Genomic DNA, 24,197 nt, shown 5'->3' with positions numbered 1-24,197 from the left:
GGGCACCAAGTGGTGGGGGCGGGGTCTCCGGGAAGCGCCCCAGGGAGAGGACCTTTCGGAAGCCGCTTAGTTCGCAGGTGCCTCACACTTAAGTATTTGACCCTTTCGGTGTGTTCTTGGCAGCTGGCGAACAGCTTTTCGGTGAACAAGGAGTAATTCATTAAGGGTGGAGGTGGAAGGGGTTTTGAAATGTCCCAGGTCCTTAGTTTCCTGTAGGTCTTTAGCAGGCCTTTGTTTTTCATCCTCGTGGATCACACTCTGGAAGTACTCACATGCGGTGGGGGAGGGGAAACGGGAGGGGATTGAGATCTAGAGGAGCCAATAAAATGACCTTTTCAGATCAACTTGCTCTGGGTGGAGGGAGACGTGTTTCATTGATTATTGTTGTTCAGCAGTCACTCTCGTCTTTATCCGTTTGGTATTCAAACTTACTTGCCCTGTTCAGTAAGGTTTTTCTCTGACTACGGTCTATTTGACTAATTTGGGAGGTAGATTGTACAACTGAGACACTGCTGTAATTTATTTGAAATTTTTTCCCCCTTTAGTTCAAAATGGATCTGTGCATCAGAAGGATGGATTAAATGATGATGATTTTGAACCTTACTTGAGTCCACAGGCAAGGCCCGTGAGTAGTTAACCATTTACATCCCTGATCAAAGGGTGTAGTATACCATATTCGTTCTCTGCTCTATCAGTGAGTCTGATTTTAATACCGCTCAGTGTGTTGACAAAAGACTTATTACAAATGTTACAGACTGTTAAGTTTCTCTGTTGGCCAGCAAACATTCTGAGACTAGAACTGATAATATTTTACAGTATACTAAGAGCACTGTTAGTAATTCTCCTTACCAAGAATGTAACAGTGCAAAACTGAAGAATACTTTCCAATGTAAACATTCTGACTTTTTTACCCCCAAAACCTTTTTTTTAGGAAAACTGGATTCATATGTGATGGGAAAAACTAATGTAAAATCACCTGAACTTTTATCAGTGCTGCAGAACTGTTATCTTCCCTTTCATCTGGTCATTAGTTAGTGGATTCTTAAATTATCCTAACTTTTGGACTTAGGTATTTGTTTTTCAAGTCGAGATGTATCTATCTGTAGAGATCAACTTTGTACCCCTCTGGCTTCTCACTTACGGGAGCTATAGGATTTATAAAACAAAGTTAAATGAAGATGAAATACTGTTTGGCACAATTGAAGATCGAGAAAGATTGAGGTTTTTGCCATGTAATCTGTCTTCTGATGTTTTAGACGTAATCTGTTCTTCTTCTAGCTCCATATAAGTTCGTATATATTGACAAAACTTGTGCATGTAGAACCTACTTTGATTTGTCATTTCTTTTAAATTAATATTTTGGGTCTCAAAGACATAACTTGCAGGGTTGTAGGGTAATATCTATAAATTCACAGGTTAATAAACCAAAAGGAAAACAGAGTAACCCATCTAAAATCTCCTAAAAGATGAAAAAGCTTGTGGGACATTTATATAGATTATGAACAGATGCTGTATGATAGATGTAATAGTCTTGAATAACTTGAAATATTGGTGCCTGCCCATATTTGGGCCTAATTCTTACATAAAACCTTTAGATGTCTTATGTAAAATTTTCTGCATTTAGAGTGTAGAATCACTTAAGGAAGTGATTGGGAAAAGTTTTCAGAAATCAGCTAGTTCATTAGGAAAAGTAGGAAAGGAAGTAGAGGAATGAACTATTAATAGATTCCTGCTATCGAAGTAGTTTCCTTACGTAATAATTATAACAGAGAGAGTGGGAGCATTTGGAAACATTTGGAAACATAATTCTAGGTAGTTCTTGTGAAACAATGTGTAGTTAAGATTTTTGAGCTCAAGACATGTGGGAACCTGCCAGTTCAGGTGTAGGCATTCACCTGTGATATATAATGGCATAACCTGTGATAATAAGGGCATGTTTTTTTACTTCTCAAGTAAACTAATGCTTAAATTTCTTAAAACAATTTTTTGGGGAGCGGAATACAAATCATAGTTAAATAGATGGATAATCTGAGAATCTTTGTCCTTTGTAGTTAATCGTCGAGAGTAATTCATCTACTTTTTAACCATTATTCATCGCCTTATGTTGGAATAATCCTTCAGGCTTAATCCATTGATTATAGACTGAATTTCTTGTTCATAATGGATTTGGGTCTGTTAAATGTTAATACTGTCTTCAAGAAAAATAGACTTAAACTTGAGGGTATGTGTGAAAAGACTTAGTTTCCTTTCTTTTATTCTTTTTAAGGAAAATTTTGGCATAGAAAAGCACCATTTTATCAAGCCACATTAGTTGAAACATTTAACTTTCAAGAGATTTGTTTGGCTAGAGAGAAGTACTGTTGGCTTTAGGAATACAAACTTAAGGCCTAACATAGTTATGGTCATCCAAGTCTGTTTAGAGTAAAATTCTCTATTCAGTAGTTAACGGATTCTTATGTACCAGAGCTATTATTTCATTTTTATTCCAGTATGGCTAACAGTGTTAGTGTCAGGTATATAATAGAGTGATTCAACAATTTTATAAATTACTCCGTGCTCATTGAGATAAGTGTACTCTTAGACTAGAGCTATGCTGAAGTTAGGGTAAAGTACTCTATTTTGAGTTTAACTGTATTTATATTTATAGAGACCAGTTTTTTGTACTTTAGCTTGTCACTTAAGACACTGTTCTGTGAGGTATAGCATTTATAAAAAAGTTAAGATACTGTTCACAAACTAAAGTAAGATCAAGAGTGATTGAGGTTTTTACAATATAATCTGTCTTCCAAAGTGGAGTCTCCTTGAATATAAGTTTGTATTTCTGAGAAATTCTTTAGGATAATTCACTTTTTTTTAAAGAGTTGGACTTTACCATGTTTTTGGAATTCTCCTATTTTTAATGGAAAATTTAGGTGTGCATTTGAGCTTACAGCCAATAATTTTAGAGGTGAAGTAGAACAGGTAGCAAGGTTTTTCTAGTTTTAAACTCTGAAAGCCATTGTACATTTTCTTTGCAGGTTATAATTAAATAGTGGCATCTGTTGATGTTTCCAAATGGTTTACCAAGAGGCTAGCAATGTAAACTAGGTGTGATGAACCTTGGTTTATGGTTGAGGAATGGCAGCACAGATTTTTGGGATAGAACTTGAAATTTCCAGTTCTTTTTGTGTTGTTGTATCTATTGTAGTATGGTTTTGATAGGGAACTCTCAGGAACGCTCCTGATTTGACAATTCTCACTCCGAAAACCCAGAGATAACTGGTTTTAATAAAAGCATCATCTCAACAGTTCTATAGAGCAAGACTTAATTCTGTTGGTGAGATGCTGGATTTTCCCTTTTCTGAATGATAGTGCTTAAGTTAAGGCCCACGTTATTGTAGGTCAGTTTAACTTGAAATGTTTAAACATTTCAATTGTTAAACCAAAATCTCTTACAGTGTAAGAATTCTAGCGAGTTTATGGGAAGAGATCACCTGAAATGGTCACTTGCTTTCTTAGTTGAATTTGAATTAGATGAATAATAGAAAATGTGTTTATTGTTTTGTTAATTTTTGTGTTTAGTTGTGATTTGCCTGTTTTTCTTTCCACAGAATAATGCATATACTGCCATGTCGGATTCCTACTTACCCAGTTACTACAGTCCCTCCATTGGCTTCTCCTATTCATTGGGTGAAGCTGCTTGGTCTACTGGGGGTGATACAGCCATGCCCTATCTAACTTCTTATGGACAGCTGAGCAACGGAGAGCCTCACTTCCTACCAGATGCAATGTTTGGACAACCAGGAGCCCTAGGTAGCACTCCTTTTCTCGGTCAGCATGGTTTTAATTTCTTTCCCAGTGGGATTGACTTCTCAGCGTGGGGAAATAACAGTTCTCAGGGACAGTCTACTCAAAGCTCTGGATATAGTAGCAATTATGCTTATGCACCTAGCTCCTTAGGTGGAGCGATGATTGATGGACAGTCAGCTTTTGCCAGTGAGACCCTCAATAAGGCTCCTGGCATGAATACTATAGACCAAGGGATGGCAGCACTGAAGTTGGGTAGCACAGAAGTTGCAAGCAATGTTCCAAAAGTTGTAGGCTCTGCAGTTGGTAGTGGGTCCATTACTGGTAACATCGTGGCTTCCAATAGTTTGCCTCCAGCTACGATTGCTCCTCCAAAACCAGCATCTTGGGCTGATATTGCCAGCAAGCCTGCGAAACAGCAACCTAAGTTGAAGACCAAGAATGGCATTGCAGGGTCAAGTCTTCCACCACCCCCAATAAAGCATAACATGGATATTGGAACTTGGGATAACAAGGGTCCTGTGGCAAAAGCCCCCTCACAGGCTTTGGTTCAGAATATAGGTCAGCAACCAACCCAGGGGTCTCCCCAGCCTGTAGGTCAGCAGGCTAACAATAGCTCACCAGTGGCTCAGGCATCAGTTGGGCAACAGACACAGCCATTGCCGCCACCTCCACCTCAACCTGCTCAGCTCTCAGTCCAGCAACAAGCAACTCAGCCAACCCGCTGGGTAGCACCTCGGAACCGTGGCAGTGGGTTCGGTCATAATGGGGTGGATGGTAATGGAGTAGGACAGTCTCAGCCTGGATCTGGATCTACTCCTTCAGAACCTCACCCGGTGTTGGAGAAGCTGCGGTCCATTAATAACTATAACCCCAAGGATTTTGACTGGAATCTGAAACATGGCCGAGTTTTCATCATTAAGAGCTACTCTGAGGACGATATCCACCGTTCCATTAAGTATAATATCTGGTGCAGCACAGAGCATGGTAACAAGAGACTGGATGCTGCTTATCGCTCCATGAACGGGAAAGGCCCCGTTTACTTACTTTTCAGTGTCAACGGCAGTGGACACTTCTGTGGCGTTGCAGAAATGAAATCTGCTGTGGACTACAACACATGTGCAGGTGTGTGGTCCCAGGACAAATGGAAGGGTCGTTTTGATGTCAGGTGGATTTTTGTGAAGGACGTTCCCAATAGCCAACTGCGACACATTCGCCTAGAGAACAACGAGAATAAACCAGTGACCAACTCCAGGGACACTCAGGAAGTGCCTCTGGAAAAGGCTAAGCAGGTGTTGAAAATCATAGCCAGCTACAAGCACACCACTTCGATTTTTGATGACTTCTCACACTATGAGAAACGCCAAGAGGAAGAAGAAAGTGTTAAAAAGGTAACCAATTTACCATTCTTAAGACTTTCAAGGAAGGAAAAATGTACAAGAGGGAACAGGAGAGTTATTATACTGAGTGGTTAATAAAAGCTCTGTAAATGACAAATGTATCACTTAACAGTTCAAGCCTTTATTGAAGTATAATTGGTGTTACTGTTTGACTTAGTGTATAGAAGTAAGGGCTTAAATTAGCGGAAAGCAGAAACTGTAGAGAAACTGAATTTAAATGATGCAAAAGAGGTGAAGAACAAGGCCAAAAGAAATGCGAAGGGAATAATTGAAGTGATACAACCATGGAAATCAAAGTAGTAAAAGATTGAGGCTGCAATATGGCAGAGAAAAGGTAAAAGTTCTATTGTAATTTTTGGCCTAACTTGGGTACAGTGGTTAAATCATAGTTGGTGGGTCACCATCCCTAACATCGCTTTCTGCCTGCCTTTGACAACTGGCAGTATTAGTGTATTTTTCAGAACTTGCTTCCTTGTTCCTATTCTTCTTAGTGTTCTACTTAATTACTTTTTCCCATCAGAAAGGTAAGGTCTGTTCCATAAAACTTGGAAAACAGATGATTAGAAAAAGCTGATCTCTTGCTCTTGAAATTCTCCTGTATTCCTGAGAAGTAACCTCTTGTTTTCTCTGTAACAAGTGAGAATCTTGGGCAGAATAATGGAGAATAGGTCCAAACTAAAGTGTTGGAATTTACTTGAAAGTGTTGGTAATGCTTGGTCTGTGTGTATTGAGCGAATGTAAACTTTAAGACCATAAAGAATGATAAAATACTGGTTGGGGCAGAACATAGTTAGGATTTAGACATATTTAGGTGAAAAGATTATTGTGGGCAAAGAGAAGTTTGTTTTTAAAGATTATTATTTTTTTTTTGTTTTTAAAGATTATTAACGATGGGGAGAATCCTAAGTGGTTGGGTTCAAATGTAAAATAAAACCTAATAGGCTTGTGTAAATACATTTTTCTCATATTTGTCATGAATTTGTAGGGATTTTATGTATTTGATCTAGCGTCCGAGGCTCTTGTTATTTCTCTGTAAAGCTTTTTTTTTTTTTTTTGAGCAGTGGAAGGATGGCTCTTTGGTTAGATTCTTCACCTCCATAACAGAAGAATCAGGGGCATAGTTGTTGCGCTGAAGCAGGATGGTTGCCATCTTACCTTCTAGTGTGTGCAGTTGAATAAAAAATGGAGATATCCTTGTCATTGCTAAAAGTTTAGGGATACAGAGCCACATTACCGAAAAGTTGCCTGTCAGAAAAAAAACCTCTTTTTTGGTCCTTTAAATTCTACTCTTCCCTTCCCCAAACTTTAACACTTTAACTTAAAATCTGCCCCCATCTTGTACAAAGATAGCTTACTGATTAGTTTTGCCAGAAATCTGAAAGGCTTGAAAGATGTTTTAACAGGCTCCTGAATCTGGAGGAACAAGGTAGGGAGGCCATGACCTTTTAAACATCATGTATTGACATTATTAATGTATGTGAGGGTCATTGAGGTGCTTAGTTTAACCACTCAAAACATGTATACTATCAATCCCATATTATGAATCTGTTTGCTTTAACCTGCAATGTTCTGTCCTACATCTTGTGATTAAAAACAGGAACGCAGGGGCACCTACGTGTGGCCAGTCAGTTAAGCGTCCAGCTTCAGCTCAGGTTATGATATCATGGTTTGTGAGTTTGTGAGTTTGAGCCCTACATCAGGCTCTCTGCTGTCAGCATAGAACGAGCTTCAGATCCTCTGTTCCCTCTTGGTCTGCCCCTCCGCCACTCACGTGTGTGCTCTCTCAAAAAAAAAAAGTAAAAAAATAGGCAAAGGTAGGAATGTTTTCAGGAATGTACATCATGGATAATAAGACCAACCTGTAGGTGTTGTTAGAACTACTAGAGAAATTTGGGTTTAAAAATGGAGTAGCAGGAGTGCCTGGTTCGCCCCAGTTGGCTGAGCATCCGGCTCAAGTCATGATCTCGAGATTTGTGGGGTGGGCTTGAGCTACAAGTTGGGCTCTGCACTGACCGTGTGCAGTTCTCTGACAGTTCTCTCTCCTCCTTGCCCTTCCCCTGCTTGCACATGCTTTTTCTTAAACATTAAAAAATAAAAAGTAACAAATGTGAGGGCTGTTAAACTTTAAATCAAGTTTGTATTAAATTCGCTTGAGTGGTTCAGTGAATAATAATTGAACTTTATATGGAGGTGTAAGATTCACAAATTGGAATTGACTAGCATTGGGATGTTTTCATAGTGAGTAATAATAATCAAGGGTTAGTGTCTTTATTAAGCCAGTTAATGGATCAGTCTTAAAGCCATTCCGTAAAGACTTTTGATGAATGAGTATACTTAATTGTTCTCAGGGCAATGAACAAACCACCAAAAATAAAAGCAACAAAAAAGCTTATTATACTTGTATGAGATTACTTCTTAGTTTACATTTTGTGAGAAGAGATTGCTGGGGTTTCAGGAATCTCTTTTGCTTTTAAACCCAGTTAGCATTTTAGTCAGTATTGCCTTACTTCTCTTGTCCTTTGTTATCCTTAACATCCTTACATAACTGATTGTAAAGCCAGTCTTTATTAGGCTTCCAAGAAGAAAGTTTCATGAGAGTGAAACTGATAGCTCATTGAGGCAGTTAGACTCTTTTAGGTGGGGTGTTTGTATGTGGACCTTTGTGTTATTTACAAGATTGCAAAAAATCGTGCCAAATAGGCATGGTAACTCAATAAGTAGGGAAGTACTTAAGCTTCATCCTGAAAATGATGTCACAGCTATTCTAAAGTTCCATGATTGGGTATGTATCTTGGCAGGACACACTGAAGCAGAACTATAGCCATTTTTGCCTAGTAATACTGACTTGTTCTGTCCCATGATCTAATTCAGTATCATAGAAGCTTCAAGCACTGGATCTATGGCTTGACACTTGAATAGATTTTAGTGACATTTTCCATATGTTTATTTTATTGTATACTTCGGATACTATTTTGTAACCTGCTTTCTGCAGTTATTTAGAACCTTTCTCTAACTGTTAGATATTCTTCTGTGACATCACTTTTGATGACTTCATAATATTCTATCATAGATTTATTATAATTTTCTAATCCTTAATTGTTAGATTTGTCAGCTGCTTTATATTTTTTTCCAGCTGAAATAACATTGCTGTGAACATCCATTGATATACTGATTTACACCTGTCCTTTAGTGTTATTGCTGGCTCAAAGGGTGTATGCTCTTTGAAGGTCTTGGCTGTGCCGTATACTGTCATATGGGGTTTTTTCTTTTTGAAAACTTTGAAAGAATTACTGTCAAAAGAAGACAACAGTGAGTTAACTTCTTTTATTTCAACTTGAGAATAGTCTGGCATAAAGGGAGAGTTATTCCTTGCATGAGTGATCATGTATTTTATAAACTTCATAATAGTTTAATTTTTGTCTTGTATTTCTAACTTTTTAATTGTAGGTGAAAATAGGAAGAATGGGGGGAACAAGGACTGCATAATTTTCTTGAAGCCTAGCCCCAGGGGTGCCTAGGTGGCTCAGTTGGTTAAGTGTCTGCCTCTTGACTTCAGCTCAGGTCATGATCTCATGGTTTCTGAGTTCAAGCCCAGCATCAGGCTCTGTGCTGACAGTGCGGAGCCTGCTTGTGATTTTTTGCCTGGCCCCATGTTAGACTCAATCAGGCACTTGGGTAAATGATTTTTCTGAATAATTAGAAGCCTAATGGGAGAGAAATAGATCTAAAAAGATGTGATTATAGTGACAATGGTGCAAGGTACCTATTTTTAAAAATTACATTGTTATTGAGAATAGCAGGATTTCTTAAATCTCTAGAATTATTCCTGTTTTCAAGCAGAAAAACTAAAAATAGTGACTTGCAGTGTGTTTAGATATATTTAAGATTCATTATGCTGCTTAAGAATTAAGGTGAAGCTATTTGTCTTTTCTTTGAACAATTTTACTGTGTGCTGGATACTGCTGGGAAAGCAGGAGTGTGTTGTCAGGGAGCCTTATACTCATGACAGGTAACTATACAAAACAAAATTTTTTCTCAAGGTACGTGTAGAATGTCAATTTGGAAGCTTGAGGATTGCCTAACCCAGCCTGGGATATGGGTGGATTGGTCACAGAAGAATCCTGGAAGAGGAGATTTTTGAGCTGAGCCTTGAAAGATCTAAAGAAAGTAGCCAGAGATTTTGGGGGAAGAATGAACATAGATTCAGGACAGCCCACATCTCTGACACTGTGTAGATAATAAGTTGGAACAAGAAGTTCTGTACAGTTCAAGAGCAAGTCTAATTGGTATTTGTGGAGTGGGTTTCCCTACAATGGAAGTTTGTTGAAGATTAGATTAGGAAAAGAGTTGAATGAAATGTTTAGGCAGTTAGTTTGATATAGAAGGAACTTACTGAGATAGGTACAGAGTTGGCTTAAAAAAACTCTAGAGTTTAACAAAAAAGAAGACTTAATCTGAATCAGAAACTCATTGATGTTACTTTTTTCTTTAAGTTTTTATTTTAATTCCAGTTAGTTAACATATAGTGTTCTGTTAGTTTCAGGTGTACAGTGTAATGATTCAACAATTCCATACACCATCCCATGCTCTCCTTCATGTTAGCTTTGCATGGAAGGCAATGGGAAGCTTGTAGACGTTAAGGTTAATGAGTATATGGTAATAGACACCATTACTGAATACTAGCAGCTTACTTTTTCCAGTGATGTGTTTCATACACGGTATGGTATATCTCATCAGATGCCCTAATGTTTATCAGAGTATTTAGCTTAGAAGAGATGATTTGGAAGGGTAATATGATATGTGTAATCAAAATACTTTTAAGATTGGTAGGTTTAGGGGTGCCTGGCTCTCAGTTGGTTGAGCATGTGACTCCTGATCTCAGGGTTGTGAATTCAAGTCTAATGTTGCTTAGTTAAACAAACAAACAAACAAATCCCACAACAACTTTGTAGGTCTATTCTCCATGCCAGAAGACAGTACCAGAACTAATGGATGGAGGTTATAGGAAGATTTTTGTAAATAAAAGGGAGAACTTCTAAAAATGGAGTTCCTAGTTGCAAGACGATTTCGAAACCGAAAGAACTTTAATTAAATATGTTATTGAGAAGGTTTATATGTGGAATAATTTAGACCAGATAAACCCATGGTGAGAGGGTTAGGCAGCCCAAGATAACATGTGAAATTCCTGGAGAGGAATTGATGCTACTAAACAGGTTTTTTTAGGCAGGTTATTTCTGTTCTATAATTTTTGACCTAAATACTTATTACTTAAAAAAAAAAACCCATAAAGATCTTGAAGGTAGGACATAGATGATAGAAAGGATTGGTAGATTCCCAGTAAATCTTAGTATAGATAAGGTATATGGTTAGTTATTTTTAAATGTATTTACTGTATTAGTGTTAATGAAAAAATTACCCAAAACAATACTGAAGATATATTTTTATAGTCATTTTTAAAATTTATTTATTTATTTTTAATGTTTATTTTTGAGAGACAGAGCAGGGGAGGGGCAGAAAGAGAGGGAGACACAGAATCTGAAGCAGGCTCCAGGCTCTGAGCTGTCAGCACAGAGCCCAACTTGGGGCCTGAACTCAGGAACCGTGAGATCATGACCTGAGCTGAAGTCTAACGCTTAACTGACTGAGCCACTCAGGCGCCCCTAATGTTTATTTTTTAGAGACAGAGAGTGAGGGAGGGGCAGAGAGAAAGAGGGAGACAAGAGGATCAGAATCAGGCTCTGCACTGTTAGGGTTTTTTAGAGTATGCCTATATGTGAGAGGGGGAGGGGCAGTTGGAGAGGGAGAGGGAATTATAAGCAGGCTCCACATTCCACACCCAGAGTAGAGACATTGGGCTCAATCTCATCACCATGTACGGAAATCAAGAGTGGAACACTTAACTGACTGAGCCACCCAGGTGCCCCGAAAACTAGTATACTAAAGACTTTAAAAAAATTTTTAGGTTATTTTTACTTTTTTGATAGAGTGTGTGTGTGTGCTGGGTAGGAGCAGAAAGAAAGGGAGTGAGAGAACCCTAATCAGGGCTCACACTCCGTGCAGAGCCCCAAGTGGGGCTCAAACCCACAACTGTGAGATCATGACCTGAGTTGAAATCAAGAATCAGATGCTTAGCCTACTGAGCCACCCAGGTGCCCCCATACTGAAGACTTATTTTTAAAAAATACAGAAGTGATTATATAAGAGACATATTTCTTTATTTTTTAGTATTTGTTTATTTCGGGGAGGGCGCGAGCAGGGGAGGGGCAGAGAGAGGGAGACAGGATCCGAAGTGGGCTCTGTGCTAACAGCACAGAGCCTGACATGGGGCTTGAACTCACCAACCATGAGATTATGACCTGAGCTGAAGCCTGATGCTCAGCTGACTGAGCCACCCAGATGTCCCTGTTTCCTTTTTCTTAAAATTAGTTTTCCTGTGGTGTTGGTACAAGTAATGTTTGTCTTTATAAGGAAGGCTTTTTTTTTTTTTTTTCCTTTATGGCCAGTTTTTTCCTTCTAATTCTTTGATTTGGGCATTTAATCCCTTGTTGGGAAATATTTGAAGCAATCAGCCTTGGCTCCATATTCTTTTCTTTTTATTTTTTTAAGTTTTTTTTTTTTAAGTTATTTTTTTAAGTAATCTTTCACACCCCACGTGGGGCTCAGACTCATGAACTCAAGATCAAGAGTCATGTGTTCCACCTACTGGGCCAGCCAGGCGCCATGCTCCATTTTTAACTTTATTATTTTTTAAAATGTTTATTTTTGTGAGAGCGCCCGTGTGCATGCACAAGTGGGTGAGGAACAAGGGGAAAGGGAGACACTGATTCAGGAGCAGACTCTAGGCTCTGAGCTGTCTGTCAGCACAGAGCTTGACTTGGGGCTTGAACTCCTGAACCCAGAGGTCATGTTGAACTGAGCTGAAGTCATATGCTTAACCGACTGAGCCACCCAGGCGCCCCTCCATTTTTAACTTTAGAAAAAAATGAAAAATATCCAAGTAAAACTTGTGACACAAAAGTTAGAAAGAAAACATTACTTTAGCCAAATATGTTTTCATATTAAATCCTTAGGGAATAAATATCCATGGGGTATTGGTCCTTTCAGTATTTCCCCTCTCAACCACTCACTGGTTTAAGATTCCCTCTTCAAATGCCAGGCATCCTGTTTTAATGGGATGGCAAACTTGAACTTTTTGTAAAATTTGAAGGCTGTTTATGTCTACTTCTGTTTTACAGATAAGTTTACTTGTCTTTGCCAAAAGGGTTGAAGAAATCCTATTTGTTACTCATCACCTTCCTTGCTTTGTGGATAGATAAAATGCCTTTCTGCAGCTTTCTTAAAGGAGCACTAGAAGAGAATAGATGACACTGAATTTGGATCTCTTTGAACAAATGTTTGTGTCAATTGGTAAACAAGGCACTGTCTTTGCTTTAGAACCAGTGTTGTTAGGAGGACAACAGAATGGATAAAATATGGGATATTAGCTGAAATCGAGGAATGAAGAAATAGTCTTCTGAAGAGTGATACATTGGGGGAAATTAAGGAAGGCTTCGTAGAGAAGATAGCTTTTTATTTTATTATTTTTTTTGATAAAGCATGAGCTGGGGAGTGGGACAGAGTGGGAGAGAATCTCAAGCAGCTTCATGCCCAGTACAGAGCTTGACATGAGGCTTGATCTCACAAATGTGAGATCATGACTTGAGCCGAAGTCGGCCACCCAACTGACTGAGCCACCCAGGTGCCCCCAAAAAATGTTTTTATTTTTATTTATTTTCTTAAATAGTTTATTGTTAAGTTGGTTTCCATAGAACACCCAGTACTCATCCCAATAAGTGCCCTCCTCCATGCCCATCACCCCCCTTCCCCTCTCCCCCACCAGCCCTCAGTTTGTTCTCTGCATTCAAGAGTCTCTCATGGTTTACCTCCCTGCCTCTCCCCAACTATTTTTCCCCTTCTTCTCCCCCATGGTCCTCCATTAAGTTCCTCCTAATTCACCTATACATGCAAACATATGGTATATGTCCTCTGTCTGACTTAGTTTGCTCATTATAACACCCTCAGGTTCCACTCATGTTGCTACAGATGGCCAGATTTCATTCTTTTTCATTGCCATGTAATATTCCATCATATAGATAAACCACATCTTCTTGATCCATTCGTCAGTTGATAGACACTTGGGCTCTTTCCAATTATATATTTACAAATAGGGAGAAGGAAACTCGGGCTAGCAACTTATGTAAACTCCTCTGTTAAATGATCAGTGTAGGTGGCTCAAAGACCAGAGGCTTTTACAATAATTTGGAAGAAAAAGACCTAATAAGGATGGAAAAGATGGATCTGAAGAATGTTGACCTATTTGCTGAGTAGTTACTGTAAAAAGAAGAAAACATAGAGAATATGGGATGAGCACCGGGTTAAGGTTAGGGTTTGGAGATGTGTTGGCTTTTGGAAATAGTATTTGGGATACCTCTGGGGGCAGTAAGGTGGTAGTAGGGTCTGGAGCTCAGGAGAGAAATCTGTTGATAGAAATTTAAACTTCTAGATGGACCTCAGTACAGGTAAAGGCATGAAAGAGTTTAAGATTATTTAAGAATGTTGGTGATAAAAATAATGGCTAAATTATTGAACACTGTACAATATCAAGCACACATCTGTCCTGATTAATTTACATATTTGTAAGTTTTCATTTAATTATTATGAGGTAGGTGCAACTATCTGCCTTATACAGATAAAGATTCTGAAGCACAGAAAAGAATAACTTTGAGGGCACCTGGGTGGCCCAGTCAGTTAACCTTCTGACTTAACTCAGGTCATGATCTCACATAGGTTCTGGGTTTCGAGCCCTGCATCAGGCTCTGTGCTGACACCTCAGAGCCTGGAGCCTGCTTCACATTCTGTTGTTTCTTTGCCCCTCCCCTGCTTGTGCATGTGCGCGTTCTCTCTTTCCTCAAAAATAAACATTAAAAAAATAATATTAAAAAAAAACTTTGTAAAGTCAGGTAAGCTGACTGTTTTCCAGACTGTTTCTGCATTCTGGTTCTAGAACCAACACACAGTAAGAGAAGAGGGCCAGAGAAATAACCCCCATAACCCAATTTACAGGGTGGGTTAAAGAGAGCAGTGGAATATAATCAGTTTATTCAGAGGCTGCAGAGAGGTAGCTGATGATTGGGAATGCCAGTAGCTGTCTTAAAGAACAGTAACGTGAGAGCTCTTTGGTAGATGTTTCAAGGTTTTGGTGTCTATATATCATTCAACAGACTTTGTATTGTTTTTTCTATATTGTTTCAACTCCTCTCTACCCACAGAATGTTCCAAGCCTTAAAGAGATTTAGTGAAGTTTGAGCTGCTGAAGTAAGACTTTTTTTTTTAATTTACTTATTTATTTTGAGAGATAGCATGTGCACAAGTCGGGGAGGGGCAGAGAGAGAGAGAGAGAGAAAAGGAGAGTGAATCCCAACCAGGCTCCGCACTGTCAGCAAAGAGCCTGACAAGAGGCTGGAACTTGCACACTGTGGGATCATGACTGAGCCACCCAGGTGCCCCAAGACCAGTTTTTATATAGTTAGTATGGGCTCTTCTGGTAAATTAAACCGTATAAAAATGTCTGAAATCCAATTGGGTATTAAAAATGACAGTACTGTTTTGTTTTTGCTTTTGTTATTTTTATTTTTTATATGGCTTGTGATTGATCAGAGGGGACTGCTGTTTTTCCAAACATCACCATTTTGGGATAAGGGTAGTTAGCAATTCTAGCATCATTTACTATCTAGCATCATTTACTATCTATTCTGAATAGTGTAAACCAAGAATTACTCAAATGTAAGCCTTTGTGCTTACCTTCCAGGAGTAAAGATAGTCCTATAACAATTTTCAACCTTTTTACCTGTGAATTTATCTTTCCCTCTCAAACAAAACCTTACTCAGAACCCCGTGAATTGCTAACTTTAGGTGCTCGTCCCCCCTCTCCCCCCAGGAGAGCTCCAAAGTATCTCCCCTATGAAGCATAATTTGGAACCCATTGGATGACATGAATTCATTTAAATGAAGGGATGGTACATGAAGTTGGGGTGGATCTGTTTTGAAATTGAAGAAATGTCAACTTCTGCAGGTTTAGCGTCATATTTAGGTGTGTTGGTTTGTTTAGTCTGGGGGGAGGGAGATATGAGGAAGACTACATCTTCTAAGAAGTGAGGAGGCTGCAGCACTGGTTTTGACTGTGCTAGTATGACTGTCCTGTTACCTGCAGGCTGTTCAGGAGTTTCATGTAGAGGAGGAGGAAAAAGCTCTGGTCCCTGAATTAAGGCAAACAAAAGTGATCTTTTTCTTCACCATTGAATCCGCCAAGTCTGCAAATGAGCAAGGAGAAAACTTCTGTAATAACTCAGATCCTCTCTCCAGCCTTTCTCCACAGAAGCAAGTAATTCAGTTTAAATTTGTTTGCTGCTGCCACCTCCTGTGGACCAATGTCTTCTAGCTATAACATAACTCGCTCAGTAAATAGTGCCCTAATGTTTTTCATATGTTGTTGAATAAACAGTTCCTAATTAAGCTGATTAACTCTAATTAGCCATAGGGAGAAGATACCATAAGTGAAACACTATAGGACAGTGTATATTAAAATGCTAATTTTACAGTATGAGACCAAGTGTAGAAAAGAAGAATAGCAAGACCTGTCAGGGCTAGAGTCAAGACATATTAATGGATTTGAGTTGGGTCTGAAGAATGGATAGGAAAGGTAGTGGAAAAACAAAGGAAGAAAATGTCTAAACCCCAAGTTTGAGCTATTATATAAGGGTAGCAGTGAGAGAGGGAAGAGACAGACAGTTAATCTTTCCAACTCCTTTGCCACTGCTGTTATAAGATCTGATGGTTCTTATGAGGTATTTTCTACTTTATATGTCAGAGTTAAAAATTTGGCCATTATCACTTATGTAATACACAAAGCCATTTAGAAAAGGTAGATTTATTAATAAGCTTTTGACTTTATGTGAACTTCTTTGGTAATCAGTATGGATAGTGTATAGAACTTTTAAAATGTTTGCATGTGAAAAATTTGCAATGTGAAAATTTTATATTAACATTGCAAATTTTGTCTTTGTATTTCTCATAAAATAGGACCAAATTATAAAACATACAGAAAATGAAAAAAGTCACCTGTGTTTCTTTACTGTGACAAAACCACTCATTTTGACATTTTCCGTTATCTTTATTTATGTAAGTGGTTTAAACAATAATCATATTTTATATAGTATTTTGTCTTGCCTTTTCCTCTTAATATTTTAGTAGGCATATACCCATATTTAGCCATATTTTAGATACCTGTTTATTAGGCACTTTTTATCTTGTCTCTGATCCCTTCTAATAATCTTTATAAGATTATCTTCATTTTACAGTTAGGGAACTGGAGTTTAGAAGGTGTATAACTTCCTGGGCACCTGGCTGGTTTATTCAGTAGATTGGGTCTTGACCTAGGGGTTGTGGGTCCAACCCCGACGTTGGGTAGAGATTACTTAAAAAGAAAAATCTTAAAAAAAAAAACTTCCTCAAGATCACCAGCTAAGTTGTAATGAGCTAGAATTTGTTTTGCCCCAGAGCTTTTATTGTTCTTAGGCTTTGCTGAGATTTACGTTTATAATTATTTATTTATTAAAATTTTTAAAAAATGTTTATTTGAGAGAGAGACAGAACGTGAACAGGGGAGGAGCAGAGATTTAATATCTTTTTATTTTCGAGAGAGAGAGTGTGTGCAAGTAGGGGGTGGAGGGTCAGACAGAGAGGGAGACACAGAATTTGAAGCAGGCTCCAAGCTGTCAGGGCAGTGCCCAACCCTGGGCTCGAACCCACAAATACTGAGACCACAGACTGAACTGAACTGAGGCCTGATGCTTAACCGAGAGACAGAGAGAGAGAGAGAACATGTGCATCCACAAGTGTGCACGTGGAGGAGGAGCAGACAGAAAGAGGGATTCAGAGTATCCAAAGGAGGTTCTGCACTGACAGCACAGAGCTCAACGTAGGGCTTGAATGCAGAAACTGAACTGTGAGATGATGACCTGAACCAAGCCAGACACTTAACAGATTGAGCCACCCAGACACTCCTACATTTGTCTTTTATTTTAATGTCGGGTTCCAGCTCACAACCTGCGATCAAGAGTTGCATGCTCTACCAACTGAGCCAGCCAGGCGCCCCCACATTTATCATTTAAAACCGCTAACAAGGATGATCTGTTACCTACTGATGCCATTCACCTCTGTAGGTATATGAGGAGAACATAATTAATTGAAACTTAAACCTTTGTTTAAGCACTCAGGTTATACTTCCCTGATCACAAGCATCAAAGTGGAGCTAATTAGATCTACTCTACCTAACCTTGTTTAAGGTGCTGCTCATGACAGGCAGTGGGAATAAGGAGGAACACAAATAGCTCTGGGTATAATGTACACTGAAAAGGTTATAAACTTGAATGGGAAGGTTTTAGTTTAACCCACTCTCATTTTGTACACGAACTTGCAAGATTATCTCTGTTTATTTTTGAGTGAGAAAGCACAAGTGAGGGAGGGGCTGGAGAGGGAGGGAGACAGAGAATCTGAAGCAGGCTCTGAGCTGTCAGTGGACAAAGCCCAGTGTGGAACTTGAACTCACGAACTGTGAGATCATGACGTGAGCTAAGTTGGACACTCAAATGACTGAGCCACTGAGATGCCTCAAGATTACTTGTTTAGTGGCAGAGCCAGAACAAGAACCCAGATGAGTTCCTGGGTAATTCAAGGCATTTATGACAAATGTGACCTTACTTGGAATCCATAAGCCTGTAGAGGGATGAAGAGGGGAGCAGGGTGGACCTATGTGAATGCTGCAGAGTATACACACAAAGATGGTAATTATGACTTAAATCAAATTTGAGTCATCTGGAAAGTATTTACAAAAATATTGAAAACTGTGCTCTGCACCCAGGCTTATTAAAGTAGAAATTTAATTCAGTAAGCTTTCTGGGCATTTTTTTATGGGATTAGAAGTTGATGGAAGAGAAGTTTCTCAATTTACATAACTTACTATCTGTGAGTACTTAAACTGCAGATTCTTTTTTTAAAATAAAATTTTTTAATGTTTTATTTGTTTTTGAGAGAGCGAGAGAGAGTGTGAGCAGAGGAGGGTGAGAGAGAGAGGGAGTCACAGAATCTGAAGACAGCCTCCAGGCTCTGAGCTAGCTGTCAGCACAGAGCCCGATGCAGGGCTTGAACCCACAAACCGTGAGATTATGACCTGAGCCGAAGTCAGATGCTTAACCAACTGAGCCACCCAGGCTCCCCTAAACTGCAGATTCTTAACCTCTCTCACTGAATAAGCATCTTTGGAGCCAAGGCCTTGGAATCTGATTTTTATGAGTTCTGTAGGTGACTCTCGTATTTTTAAAGTTTGAGAATTTCTGGTTATGTATATCATTAGTCAGTGTTTTGTGTGCCTCTTACCTCAAATTCCTCATGCTATTTTTTCTACCAAGTTTGGTTTCTAAAATTTCTTTGTACTGTAGTCCTGTCTTTCCCCTTGGAAGTCTCTATGGACTTTTAAAGCAATGTTAGAATTCACATGTGTCTAATAAGCCTAGTTGTGCCTTTCAATACTGGGACCTGTCTTAAGGCTGAAAGGATCTTTTGAGTAGTTTGCCCTTTTTTTTTTAATTAAAAAAAATTTTAAGAGCCTTTGAGGGCTGGGAGAGAGTCAGAGGGAGAGAGAGAATCTTAAGCAGACTCCGTACTCAGCACAGTACCCCGTGCAGGACTTGATCCCATGAGTCTGAGATCATGACCTGAGCTGAAATAAGATTCGGATGCTCAACTGACTGAGCCACCCAGGCACCCCAATTTACCTTTTTTTTTTTTAAGGTTTATTTATTTTGAGACAGAGCCTGTGTGTGTGAGTGGGGAGGGGCCGAGAGGAAGAGAATCCAAAGCAGGCTCTGTGCTGTCAGCACTTAACCAACTGAGCCATCCAGGCCCTCCTGCCCATTTTTAATCAGCTGTCAATATTAGGAGACTCTAGTGAGTTGCCTATACTTTTTATTCATTAATAGGCAGCAGTTTCTTTGGCTTAATATCCTACATCTGTAACTTGATGTTATAATCTGCTTTTTAGAGGCATTATGACTCTAAGGGGCATTAATTTTTTTTTTTAATTTTTTTTTTTTTATTCTAGGAGAGAGAGAAAGACAGCGTGAGCAGGGGAGGGTCAGAGAGAGAGGGAGTGATAGACTCTGAAACAGGCTCCAGGCTCTGAGCTGGCAGTCAGCACAGAGCCCGACGTGGGGCTCGAACCCACGAACCGCGAGATCATGACCTAAGCGAAAGTGGGACGCTTAACCGACTAAGCCACCCAGGCGCCCCGGGGCATTAATTTTTTTAATGAAACTTTTTTTTAAGTATTTATTTTGAGATTGAGCGCAAGCGGGAGAGGGACAGCAAGAGAGGGAGAGAATCCCAAGCAGGCTCTGCACTAGATGGTTTTTTGTTTTTGTTTTTTAATTTTATTTTTGAGAGATAGAGTGCGAACAGGAGAGGGGCAGAAAGAGGGAGACACAGAATCTGAAACAGGCTCCAGGCTCTGAACTATCACTGCAGAGCCTGACACGGGGCTCGAACTCATGGACTGAAATCATGACCTCAGGCTGGTTTTTTAAGGTAATCAGTTTTTTTTTCGGATAGGGGAAGGGATTCTATAAAGTATGTTACATATTATGGGCCTTAAATTATTTAGCTATGTGTGCTAGGTTGATACTGTTTATAGAGAGCATGAACCCTAGATTCTGTGGTCTTGTTAATGTATCAAATGTATAGTAGCAGAAAGGCGAAGGGCTCTAGGAGATCTGATACTATATCTACCACTATGACTGATTAGAGCAAGTAAACTCTGATAGAGCAAGTAAACTTCTCTGAGTCTTAGTATTATTTAAAAAATCAGAAAAATACCACAATACTCTTGTGTTGTTAGGATTGAATTATATAGAAATTGTTTGCATATAGGTCTTTTATGAATGATTGTGATTTGTGGTAATAAGCATATATATATACATATATGTGTATATACACATAAATACACACTTTTGTTTACTTTGGATCATTCATTAAATTCTTGAACAATTTTTGTCACGCACTTAATAGTGCTACTGAGTTTCCATTTTAGGGTCCAACCTTTAGAACACATGAAGACAGGAGAGTGAAGGGGAGGTCAGTTGGAGGTGGAGCTGGAGAATATCAGATAGCTGGAAAGCATATTCTAATGACTACTTCATTCTGAATTTATCTGTCAAATGCAAAATATACTTGTACTGGGAATAGAGAGGATTTGACAAGCTATTAAAAACCTTATTTAATTGTATTCTGAAGTGTTTTGAGAAATTGGTTTTATTGTTAAATTAATTTTGGTTCAAATGTAGTTTTTACTGGAAAGCCAAGGAATGATTCAGAGAATATCAAGCCTGTCAAACCATTTCATTTGATTTGGAGCTAATGTTTTCTAATTTTACTTTTGGTTAAGCTAAAAAATGTTAATGTATTATTTCTTTTACCTTTTGTTCTGTTATTAGTCAAAATTATTACCCAGGTACTGAATATAGGGGATTATCCAGGCTTTTTACTTCTTTTTTTAAAGTTTCTGTTGTTTTTTTTAACATTCATTTTTGAGAGACAGAGTGCCAGCGGGGGAGGGGCGCAGAGAGAGAGAGGAAGACACAGAATCCGAAGCAGGTTCCAGGCTCCTAGCTGTCAGCAGAGAGCCTGATGTGTGTGGTTTGAACCCATGAGCAGGGAGATGGTGACCTGACCTGAGCCGACACTGAACCACCCAGGCGCCCCCAGGCTTTTCACTTCTAACCCTTTTGATAAAATATGTAAAGGAGGAGTCCAGCTTCTAAATTAGCAGTCTTGGAAAAGAATTTGATAGTAGGAAATGTTATTAGTTAATACATTAACTTCATTTTGTTGCTCATTTGCCAGAAATTCATTCCAGCTAAATGTACATTTCTGAATGTACCTGTAAAAACTTAAAGGGGATGAAAAGGTAGAAGATAAATATTTTTGGTAGAAGATTAAGATCTCTCTATCTTATCTTCAAAAATACATGTATTTTTAAATTTTTAAGTGATGTCTACACCCGGTGTGGAGCTCAGACTTAAAACCCTGAGATCAAGAGCCACATGCTCTACCAACTGAGCAAGCCAGGAGCGCCAAGTAGAAGATACTCTTAATAAAATACATCCCAGCTTTAAATTGGAGAATTGATGGAAAATATTTTTATTCCCTCACCTATGGAAGGTGGACTATTATATATAACTCATTAGACTCATTTAACAACAGACTTCAGAGGTTGATTTTATAAGCCACATAAAGCAGTGAAAGTGTTTTTTTTTTATCAAATTTTAAAAAATTTAGGTCTAATTGATACTGTTACATTAGTGCAACATAGTAGATTTGACTAAAGTCTATATGTTACACTCTGCTCACCACAAATGTGGCTACCATCTATCACCATACAGACTATTACAGTACCATTGACTGTATTCCTTTGCTATATGTTTTATCCTCTTATTCATTCTGTAACTGGAACTCCGTGAATCTCCTTCACTTATTTGCCTACTCCCACCTCCCATCTGGCAACCATCAGTTTCTTTGTATTTATGGGTCTGTTTCTGCTTTGTGTTTTTTCATTTGTTTTGTTTTTTTTTTTAGATTTTACATATAAGTGAAATAAATCATATGATATATGTCTCCATAAAAGTGATTTTAGTATAGGGGTGCCTGGGTGACCCAGTCATTAAGCGTCCGGCCTTGGCTCAGCTCATGAACTGGCAGTTTAGTGAGTTCGAGTCCCTCGTCAGGCTCTATGCTGACAGCTCAGAGTCTGGAACTTGCTTTGGATTCTGTCTTCCTTTCTCTTTGTCCCTCCCCTGCTTGCACTCTCTCTTTTTCTCAAAAATAAATAAACATTAAAAAAAAATTTTTTTTAAAGTGATTGTAGTATCACATTTTTCATGTTAGCCTATCTCAGCATTCTTTAAAACATTTTTTTTAATGTTTTATTTATTTCTGAGAGAGAGACAGCATGAGCAGGGGAGGGTCAGAGAGAGAGAGAGAGAGAGACAGAATCTGAAACAGGCTCCGGGCTCTGAGCTGACAATCAGCACAGAGCCCGACGCGGGGCTGGAACCCACGAACTGTGAGATCATGAGCTGAGCCAAAGTCGGACGCTTAACCGACTGAGCCACCCAGGCGCCCCTCAGCATTCTTTTATTTTCAGCCAGGGACACTGGAATTTTCTGTTTTATCAGGGCCCATGGAGACACAGGAAAATTAGTTGAGGGCTATATAAGTAAATTTAATTTTGGGGGTGAACATAAGATTTTAAAGTTAATACAATCATAGCCAACAAAATAAATATATGCCTCAGTTGTGTTTCATGGCTTCTTAAAAGTGTAGGGAGTGGGGGGTGGGAACATGAGAGAAAGGTATTAAGCTAAGTTTAGGAAAAATCACAGAGATCTAGATGTATTCCAGGAAGAGGTTTCAAATGTGCAGATTTTAAGTAACATTGCCACCTTGTGGCTTTTAGGATATTTTAAGGAAATTTTTTTTATTTACAGTAGTAGATATAAAATGGGGAGAAGCTCAGGTGGGATGTGTGGTTAGTATCAGTATTACCTCTAGTTATTTAAGTGGTAGGCCAGATACTGAGGGCTAGAAACTTCTTCCTTTGGTTTACACTTTATTATTTTTAAATGTATCTTTATTTCTTAAGACTGTTTCTTTAGTCTTGTCATTGTTCTTGTTGATATGGTGGATTGATTCAAAGTTTAGGATGAATGTCCCAATGGGGGTTTTGGGGATGGGGTGTGAATTCAGTAAGATCTTGCTCTACGAATTTTCTCTATTCTTTATTTATTAGCAGCGCAATATCCTAAAGCTCTAAGAATGCATGTATCTGCCCTTCTAGAGTTTGAGCTGTTTTTTGGTTAACTGGGACTTTATAATTTTGCGTTTATGCCAGCAAATCCTTGGCAAGAACTTACCCTTGACTGACCACTTCAGCCTGTTCTTAACACATATCTCCCTGTAAACTGTCTAGCCTGTGACTCTAGGAGCAGTAGGTTAAAAAAAAGGGTAAGCAGGTTCCACATGACAGCACCATGGGTGTAAAACCATTTGACACACCACTTTCCCTGCTACAGTGAGTCCAGTGGCATCTTCATGTTAAAAGCTTGAGTGTTCCAGTAAGATGCAAATCTATGTTTGGCGCATGGCAGTTCTGGCTGGGACTTGGACCCTTTTACTTTTATGTATTCTTCTCTCTTCCCTTTATTATATATCCATCATAATTCCCCTGGTTCACCCACTCCTTGCTCTTTATTTATTAAATATTACTAGGGTAGGATTGGTTGATTAGAAATGTCAATAAATACAACTGATCTACAAGTAAATAAATTGCCAAAGCATTTAGTGGAATTGTTCTCACTGGTAATAGAAAATAGTCATAAAAGTGAAAGCTGTTATAACAGAAGTCTTCTTTTTTTAATTTTGCTTATTTTTGAGAGACAGTGCAAGTGAGGGAGGGGTGGGGGGGAGACACAGAATCCAAAGTAAGCTCTAGGCTCTGAGTTGTCAGCACAACTTGACGCGGGGCTTGAACGCACAAGCTGTAAGATCATGACCTGAACCAAAAGTTGGAAGCTTAACCAACTGAACCACCCCAGCACCCCAGAGAGTAAAAAGAGGTCTTCTATAGAAACCTAAAGGTTGTTTTTTTTATTTAAAGTTTATTTTATTTGTTTATTTTGAGAGAGAGAGAGAGCAGGGAAGGGGCAGAGAGAGAGAGAAAATCCCAAGCAGGCTCAGTGCAGAGCCCGCCTGACGTGGGGCTCTAACTTGCAGACCACAAGATCATGACCTGAGCTGAAATCAAGAGACAAACGTTTTTTTTTTTTTTTTTTTTTTTTTTAAAAATATTTTATTTGCAATTTT

At 38.8% G+C, this 24,197-nt stretch overlaps 1 protein-coding gene across 2 annotated transcripts in view; it reads left to right on the top strand.

Annotated features, from left to right (window-relative positions):
• YTHDF2 (YTH N6-methyladenosine RNA binding protein F2) overlaps nt 1-24,197 on the top strand; it is a 32,540-nt gene that overhangs the window by 1,509 nt on the left and 6,834 nt on the right. The window contains exons 3-4 of one of the 2 annotated variants that reach the window (XM_077775712.1): nt 546-616; nt 3,591-5,177. In XM_077775712.1, coding sequence (XP_077631838.1) covers nt 546-616; nt 3,591-5,177 — 1,658 coding nt within the window. Of the gene's footprint in view, nt 1-545; nt 626-3,590; nt 5,178-24,197 lie in introns of both variants that reach the window. The other variant, XM_077775711.1, reaches the window with a different exon arrangement.

The sequence above is a fragment of the Crocuta crocuta genome, unplaced genomic scaffold (assembly GCF_008692635.1).
Source record: "Crocuta crocuta isolate KB4526 unplaced genomic scaffold, BGI_CrCroc_1.0 scaffold127, whole genome shotgun sequence".
Lineage (NCBI taxonomy): Eukaryota > Metazoa > Chordata > Mammalia > Carnivora > Hyaenidae > Crocuta > Crocuta crocuta.
Note: the sequence above shows the minus strand (reverse complement) of the source record. Positions and strands in the feature narration are given on the sequence as shown.